Source organism: Rhagoletis zephyria, unplaced genomic scaffold, assembly GCF_001687245.7.
Source record: "Rhagoletis zephyria isolate East Lansing unplaced genomic scaffold, Rhagoletis_zephyria_1.1 Rzeph_scaffold_05884, whole genome shotgun sequence".
In the NCBI taxonomy this organism is placed as follows: Eukaryota; Metazoa; Arthropoda; class Insecta; order Diptera; family Tephritidae; genus Rhagoletis; species Rhagoletis zephyria.
Window position 1 is genome coordinate 29,949 of NW_016162967.1, and position 9,048 is coordinate 38,996.

Sequence of the window (9,048 nt, forward strand, 5' to 3'; positions counted from 1 at the left end):
GGATTTTCTGCCAACTTTTCTAGGTAATAAAATTCAATGATTTGCAAGCGTTGCTCGTTAGTAAGTCTATTCATGATGAAATGTCAAAGCATACTGAGCATCTTTCTCTTTGACACCATGTCTGAAATCCCACGTGATCTGTCAAATACTAATGCATGAAAATCCTAACCTCAAAAAAATCACCCGTTATATGAAGATGTACATATGTGCACACAAAATATTTTGTATATTTGTGCATACATATTTACATGCACATAAGTATGCATATATATTATTATGTATATAAGAAAAATAGTATATGTATAAAAGTACATGCTATTAATTCAGATTTTAATAAAGTATTTGCTTAAATTTAGTATTTTGAAGGGTCGTATTTTTTAACAGGTTCGATTTTCCGTTCGTAGTGGGAGACCTTAGTCTGCCGGTCTGCATTTTCGCCGGAGTACTGAGTTTGGATGCCGCGGCTCTGGTCAGGTGATTGTTCACTAGGTGCAATTTCCTCGTACCCATTCGATACAGGTACGTGAGCGTTACTGGATTCACACTCAAACTTTGTTGATTTCCTGAAGGTATATTCGCTTTTGTTGTAAGGAGATATTTGCTGTTTCGGCGATTTTCTGCCCTCGGTTGTTTCCACTATGACTGAGCGTGGACTTTCGGTCAACTCGACGACTTTGGCTGGTTTCCATTCGCGATGACCTATCTGCATTCTGACGTTGTCGCCAGGTTTAAGCGCAGGTCACGATTTCCGTTGCTACGTTCTTGTCTGTTTTTTCTATCAAAGTTTTAGTCAAGATGGTAACTGTTTCTGCCGTTGGTATCGATGGGTAAAGATCCTTAACATCAAATGATACAAATTTCGCATCTTTGGGTATTTCTAGCGATTTCATTCTTTAAATTAACTCCGCTGTATTCGTAATTGTGTATTTATCGGGCAGTTCCAGTTTTTCTTTCAGCAACGATTTTAGATATTTCGATAGTTTGTATCCTGGTGCAGATTTGTGGTTGATAATTGGTCTCATCGGATTTCCTTGCTTGTGTATTTTTGGGAGTGCGATCATTGAAGGGGCCGAAGGATTCATTAATGTCATTGTATATGCTTTCCTTGGATTCATTATTGTTTTTGCCTGTTTTATTGCGTGCTTTACTGCCACTTGGTAGTCATCGCTTGGGTCCTTTCTCATCATCCGACAATTTGTCTCTTTGATTAGTTGCTCTGTCTTTTCTTTATATTCTTTTTCGTACATTATTACCGTTGTGTTCCCCTTGTCTGCTTTTGTTGTGATTACTTTATTCGTTTTGAGTTTTTTCTTTAGCCCTTTGACAGTTTTATTTTCGTCGCTTAGTTTTTTCTTCTCCATGGATTTTTTGCTTTTTCCAATTATACGTCTACATATGTGTATTGCATGATCTTGATCCTCGCTTGGTAATAATGATATGGCCATTTCCGCGTCTACAATAGTGTGCTCTACCTCTTTATTTTTATCATGATTTTCTATGTTGTGTTTCAGACCTTTTTCCAATATTTCTGTCTCTTGTTTGCTAATGGGAACCTTAGTCAAATTTACGAATCTGGAATGGAAAGGCATTTCGCTGTGTTGTATGTTCTTTGTGATGTTTTGCTTTCTGTTGAGGTCATCGGGTTTTTTGTTTAATTTGTTGTATTTTTGTCCCATAGATTTACTGATATTCTCCTTTATTTCATCTAATATCTCCAGGAGCGTGCTGATCGATTTTAGATTAATTCTTGCGAATTTCGGCGTAACACTTAGTGTTAAACATTGTTTATTAAACGAGATGTTTGCGTTGGTGTTGTGTATTTTCAATTGTCTTCTTTGGTATGTTGTCAAAAGCGTAATCTTCCTTGAGTGATAAGCCTGACTGGCATTAATATTCTCATTTTCGTTGCTGGTGTTTCCGACAGGGTAGGAGTGTGATGTAATGTGGAACGATTTTCCGTCATCCCTTGTCAAATTTGGTTTGGAGACAAACCGGTTTCGGCGTTGTGCCATCTTCAGTGTCATTTTTCGTTCTGAATAGTTTCTGTTTGTCTGTCACTACCCTGCAGTGAAAAGCTGTACTAGTATGCACAAATTCCAGTTCATGAACTATTATTTATGGATAAAAGTCATACCAGTTCGTTATGAACTATAATTATACCAGTTCCTCATAGAAAAAAGTAAACTAGTTGGTAGAAATTCTAGTTCGTTGACTAGTATTCGATGGAGAAGTCATACCAGTTTGTCATGGACTATAATTATACCAGTTACCCGCAGTTAAAAACTAAAGTAATGTAGTTTATGCAGCATTATTTAATAGAAATTTCGTACTAGCTCCCAAGGAAGAGATTAGAATTATACCAATTGCGAAATCATCAAAACAAACGCATCCATGGGTAGAAGAATATATCAAGATCAATATATAAGACCATTTCCTTCAAATGCACTTGCATACAGAAATTAAAGCCGTTTCAATAAAACCCGATATTCATGTTTTTGCCTATCCTGTAAATATTGAAATAGGCATTCACGTTATTTATAAGCATAGGTCCTACTTACATTCAACTGACAAATATGTATGTACCTTCAAAAATCAGAAGTTATCGTCGAATTTATCTACTTTTCAACGATTTTGTTTTAAAGACACTTTGTATTTATACACTTAACCTTCTTGTATGACCTTTCCTTTTAATTATTTAAATCGTCATCACATATTTCGTCTTAATTTTGAAATAAACAAAAAAAAATACTGTTAAAAAGTATTTCCCATACTTTTGCTGTATGTATATCGAAACAAATAGCTTTATTTCCATATTTCACGAATCACAGAAAGTTTTAAATCTTAGATTTTTGCATGAAAGTCATAAGTAAGTCTTAATTTACATTTTTATGATTCACATTTACTTCAGATTTCAGAAATGCATCAAGCCAAAGCAGCAGTCTTTTTTATTTCTGGGGGAAACGTTCCATTATGGCCGTTCGTTAAAGGTACGGTGGGCGAAGGGGGAGTGGGCATGCCACCTCCAACCGACCTTTTTGGAGAGGGCATGAACCGCCATTGACAAAAATGCAACCCCCGACCACCTAGGCGCCCTATGGTTCCCTACGGACCCCTTAGAAAAATGGCCAAAAATCGCATTGATTGATGGAAATTTTCCAATATGAGCAACCATGGTTAAATACCGAATAAGAACTTAGGGCCGGTTGTTCAATGTCTGGTTATCACTACCACTACACTATCGACGATTTCGACATCATGCATGTAACATGTGATCGATAAAGCAGTAGTTGTGCTTAACCGGAGCTTCTACCTCCGATTTGTGCTAATCAGACATTGAACAACCGGCCCTTAGTTGCGCAAATAACGTACATACATATATTCATAAATTATACTGATGCTTTGTCTTGATGTATTTCATCGTTATAAACTCGAAATATTTGGATATCTTGGTGATTGAGTTAATTATTATCCACTTTTGTCATATCCTTTACAGCATACTCGCGACTATCTCATGATCCGTACCTAAAATATAAATGTATGATATTAATATTAAAGAATTGAGTCTTATTCGAAAAAAATAATAATAAAATTACTCACATTATTATATTCAATACATTGGCTTCTGGTTAAGTTTCTGCATCAGCCAGTAATAGTCATCACCATTTTGTCCTGCGAATACTCTGCGCTCCATTCCCTATGGCTAAGCAGCTGATTATCTGCAACAAATTAATTGTTCAAATACAATTTGGAAGATACAAAATATATTTACCTTCTTTTCGACATAATAAATTGCTGAAGCAAAAATAAACAAAGCCAATGCTACTTTCAAATATGTATCTGTCACAATTTTCCAGCTGTCACAAGTTTCGAGCAGGGCTGCCGTTTTGATCAGATTCTACCAAAATTGATAGTATCATTTTTCTTTTTGCTTTGGTTGGTTTTTTGGGGCGTATTCATTAAGTTGGGACTTAAAGTTAGTTAAAGCTTGTTGAGATAATTTTTATTGGGTTATCGTGAATAAAGCTACAGCTAACTTTAAGTGCCGGTAATTCTCTAGGGTGGATTAGCAACCCCTAAAAAAGGTGCGGAAAAGTCGGGAGGGGTACCAAACGACGCGTTTCGGCCCCCCTAATAACAATCCGGAGGGGGGGAGATAATATTATTAACCATTTAAAAGTTATGAACAAAAAACTTTTGTTAAATTTCGTTGTTTTCTATGAGCAATTACACCGACAAAGATTCACTAAATCACCTGTTCTCACTTTTTAAACACTATTAAAATATATAATTTAACTTATTTATTAAAGAAACACATAGTTTTATCAACCTAAGATAGATTATTTTGTTATTAAAAAGAAGTTGACAATCTTTGCGAGCTGAAACGCGAGATTCCAAAATAGCTATAGTGCTGCCACTGTATTAGTATTTCGTAATAATTCACTTTTCCTTATGAGATTTGTGCACTGTTCAATGCTTTTCGGTATCTTCTTTCGTTTAATATATATATAAATAATGAAAATTTTTAATAAAAAATCGCGCGATGGTATAGCGAAATTTGCTATTATATTTTGGTTACAATATCTTATTTAGATGAAAGTAAAAAGAAGAAGAAGAAGAAGTGTATAGTGTAAACTGAGTATAATAGCGCAAATGAAATGTGAAATAAAGTGGCAATACCAGCGATTTGAGGTTATAATAATTTTAGCAGGCGCAAAGTTTGTTCACTCTGTTTTATTAACGAAATATATAAAATAAAAGTGAATAAATGATTTGGTTTGCATAAAATAATAACCGGAAACGTTTTAGTAGTGTTTTAAAAGTGGAAACTGGTGATTTAGTGCATTTTTGACGTGGTAATTGCTCATAGAAAACAACGAAATTTAACAAAAGTTGTTTGTTCATAACTTTTAAATGGTTAATAATATTAGCTCCCCCCGTCGTTGGTACCCCTTCCGACTTTTCCGCACCTTTTTTAGGGGTTGTTACCCCACCCTAGAGAATTACCTAAGTGCCAACTTAATTTTGACAATGAATATGCCCAATTTTACTTTTGGTAGCCGATAATGTTTTACGAATGCAAATGAATTGCAATTAAGAATCCAAGGATGATCATTACAATATGAATTAGCCACGAAAACATGTTTTTTATTTGTTTTATTTATTATTACTATTATTTATAAATTTTATTACAAATGCTTAATATTTTCTTAATGCAATATTTAATTTAAACGAACTAAGTACGCGATTTGGTTTTTTCACATATGAATTTATTAATTTACAATATTTTAATGATGAAAAAAAGGTTTGGTATTTTGCACTCTTACCTGGTAGCATTTTTGATACCGACAAATTTTCTGTAGTGGCAGCCCTACCCGATTATCAAAATTGAGGTTATCGATTGACGAGCTCTTTCGATGAAAAGGTAGTAAGTATTTATCGAATTTAATGCAATTCTATTAATAGTTGCGTTCCCCAACTTTTCTGGGTTAACCGGATCGCGAATAGCCCTAATGTAAAATTCCGCCATCCTGGCTTCGAAGACATTTATGTACAAACAGTAAACAAAGCCGAATTGGATGTTAAAAGAAAATGTCAAATAGGCCAATTTTGTTAATATTAAATTTTTCGTTAGGAAACGTGTTTTAATTGTGCTAAATTGTAAAAGTATATGATTTATAATAAGACTTAATACGGTAAATGAGAGAAAATAGTGATTTTTGTGGAAGTATTAGTGATTTTTTTGCGTTTCAAATGTTCAACTATCTGCTTGTTGTGTGAACAGTATCGATAATTATAATCGCCGGTTCGTTTGAAGTGTAGCCGATAAAAGCAGAATCGATTACTATCTTATGCAAATGCATAAGCACATATCTACTTTATCTCTATTCTAAAGAATTCTAATGCGTAATTTGTTTGTTGGAAGTGTGCTAAAAATATTTTGTGGTTTAAAGTGAGTTAAATTTTTTATTAAAATGAGTAGCAAAAGGCATGTGAAAAGACTTATTAAAAATCAAAGAGAGTTGTAAGTAAATAGTTTAATAGATGAAGAATCCCACAGAAATTCTGAAGCTTGTCGGCCAGATCTCTTAGAAGAAAATGACGCAGGCACAAATGTCGACGTAGCCTCTCCTCTGCCGGTTGTAGAAAATGAAAGTACTTGTCCAGAAACTCCATTCGGAAGTGACGATTCACTTGCGCATACAGAAGCAAACTCCTTTAGAGATAAAATTTTAGCTTGGTACATAAAAAATAGGCCGCCGCGAAAATCTTTTGAAGAGTTACTTTCCATTTTGAAAGCACAAAATTTAGATGTACCGAGATGTGCGGAAACGCTTTTTTCTAAAAAAAGACAAAAGGCAATCATTGGCAATGTTGAACCAGGCTTATATTGTCATATTGGCTTAAGTACTCAGCTGGAGAAAGTTTCCTATATAATTGGTGACGTTGATAAGATTTTGATAGACATTAATATTGATGGTTAGCCATTATTTAAAAGCCCTCGGGCTCAATTGTGGCCAATTTTGGTAAGACTAGTGGACTTTAAAGAAGTCTCTGTATTTCCCATCGGCATTTATGTAGGAAATAAAAAACCAAATGATGTATCTGAGTTTTTGAAGCCGTTTGTGATGGAAATGCAAGGCATATTACAAAATAATATTAACGTGAGTGGAAAGTTCGTCGCAGTTGAAATAAGGGCATTAGTTTGTGATGCCCCTGCCAGAGCTTTTGTTTGTGGTACGCCCAGTCATGTATCTTCTCATGGTTGTGGCAAATGTACACAAATCGGAAGAAAGTTGAATAATGTCCTGGTATATAGTTCAGAGCCAGGAGAGTTATTAACTGACGACGATTTTTTAAGGAGGAAATATGCAGGACATCACAATAAGAAATTTAGAAATACCATGACTCCTCTAGAAAACATTGGTGTGAAAATGATAACGCAAATAGCTTTAGACAGCATGCATTTACTAGACCTGGGAGTAATGCGAAAATTTTTGTTGCGATTACTTCAAGATAAAGTGAATGTAAAGGTAGAGAAAATAAAAAAGAAAAATATGTCTGAAATTTTAAAATCTTTATCTCCCTTTATAACTAAAGAATTCGTAAGGAAACCCAGGTCCATGGATGAAATACTAAACTGGAAAGCAACAGAATTTCGCCAAGTGCTACTCTATACGGGTATTCTTATCTTCAAAGACAATGTTCGTGATGACGTGTATTACGAATTTTTGCTTTTGCACTGTGCCTGTAGGCTACTTTTTTGCCCCAAATCTTACATGAACAATCTGTCGGTTGCAAATAACATGCTTTCATTGTTTGTTGTAAACTTTTCGCAGGTTTTTGGAGATTGTAGTGTAACTCACAACGTTCATCAAATAATGCACTTAACGGAAAACATAAAATCATTCGGGCTATTGTCGAGTTATTTGGCTTATGATTTTGAGAACTATTTACAAATATTAAAAAAATATGTTAAAAAACCAACACATATCCTCCAACAAATTGTAAATAGTGTAAATCAAGACAGTTTCATAGTAAAGGAAAAGCCGAAAGGGTTCAAAGTTTTCAAAAGTAAGGGCTTATGCTTCTTTTTTAAAGACAGTATCTTTACGTCAAAAAAACCTGACTGCTTCTGTCTCATAAAACCTTATATACCGATAGAAATTCAAGGGTTTTCAAGTGACAGAAAGTTAGTAATAGGGAAAAAGTTTAAAAATTTGAGAAGTTTTTTTTTTGACTATTGAGACCATGTATTAAAAAGACTACATACTCATTATCCAAAGGAATAACATGGATGGTTTGCCCACCCCTATTAGGACGATTCCTGAGAAGATTTCGCCTCAATGGCCTTTTTTTGAAAAAAAAACGCTTTTTGTTTAGTTGAAGTGCTTTTCTCAGCTGCGTTTCCGGGTCGTCCGGGCTACTCAAGCTTGTTATTGATTCTGAAATAAAATAGGTTACATACACATGTTAATTTAATATTTACACTTGTTATTAAATAAAATGTTTACCTTTAATACTTGATAACAAATTTTTGAACTCTTTGAGACTCTTCTTGCCGTGAGTTCCATCAACGTTATAATTCATTATTATATCGTTAGTAAAAACGTTTTTTAGGTTTTTACTAATAGAGTACTGAAGCATACTTCTGATTGTGGATATCTATCAAAAAATATAATATTTTCATACATACATAAATATTACTATACGTTTGTATTTTTTTGATCGCAGACAACTAATACTCACCATAATAGAGCGAGTTCTGGTATGACTTTATGGTTAATATTTGTTAAATCTTCTGTTGAATTTAATGGGAAAAAGGATTTCATTGAAACCACCAGAGAATCTTGTCGTACTAGTTTTTGTGTAATTACTTTTTGCTCCGCCAGCGCCGACATTACAGCAACGTTCTGCGAAGTCATACAAGCTACATAAAACAAGGTTTAAATTAAAATAAGCACCACAAATAAATGTGAGAAAAATCTTACATTTAAGTTCATGTTTCAAGCTTTCAACCGATTCTGAAAAATAACACATTACGATTTATTTTATTTAGTTATATAGTGAGTTCATATTGATAAATTAGAAAGTGTTTACATAAAAAATAATAATACGTATGACGTACCTTGCAAAGTTGTCAGTTTTTTATGAAAAGACTTGCAATCCTCGCATTCTGGCTTTTTAGCTGGAAATAAAATTAGTGTAAATACACGTATACATATTTATAAAGGTATGTTCTATGAAACCAAGGCAGATTTATATAAGGTGGTGTTGTTCCATCAGATATGAGTAGCGTTTGATTGTCAAAATTTTGAATTTCGCTAGTGAGTGAGTGAAAACGTGAGGGTATTTGAATTTTCTGTCGCCCTTTTTGTTTCGAAAAGGATAGCTGAAATTCGACAATCGCCCGCTAAATGCAAAAACAAAATACAAGTAATATTTGTATTTATAGAATAGATACCACCTTATATGAATTCGCCTTACGTATATGAAACTTACAACATGATGGTGTGTTCTCCATGTTTGCAAATCGTACGCGTTTTATGT

At 34.0% G+C, this 9,048-nt stretch overlaps 1 protein-coding gene and 1 long non-coding RNA gene across 2 annotated transcripts; one reads left to right on the forward strand and one right to left on the reverse strand.

Moving 5' to 3' along the window:
- Positions 1–2,867: 2,867 nt before the first annotated feature.
- LOC108372584 (uncharacterized) lies at positions 2,868–3,870 on the reverse strand. The gene is made up of 3 exons (XR_001848870.1): positions 3,770–3,870; positions 3,598–3,716; positions 2,868–3,522 (listed from the first exon to the last, which is right to left on the reverse strand). It is a non-coding gene; the product is annotated as an uncharacterized LOC108372584 (long non-coding RNA).
- Positions 3,871–5,858: 1,988 nt separating this feature from the next.
- Positions 5,859–7,729, forward strand: LOC108372585 (uncharacterized). Its single transcript, XM_017628312.1, has 2 exons — positions 5,859–7,210; positions 7,248–7,729. Exons 1-2 carry the CDS (start codon positions 6,627–6,629, stop codon positions 7,279–7,281), a joined length of 618 nt encoding a protein of 205 aa, XP_017483801.1. The 5' UTR covers positions 5,859–6,626; the 3' UTR covers positions 7,282–7,729.
- The last annotated feature ends 1,319 nt before the right edge of the window (positions 7,730–9,048 follow it).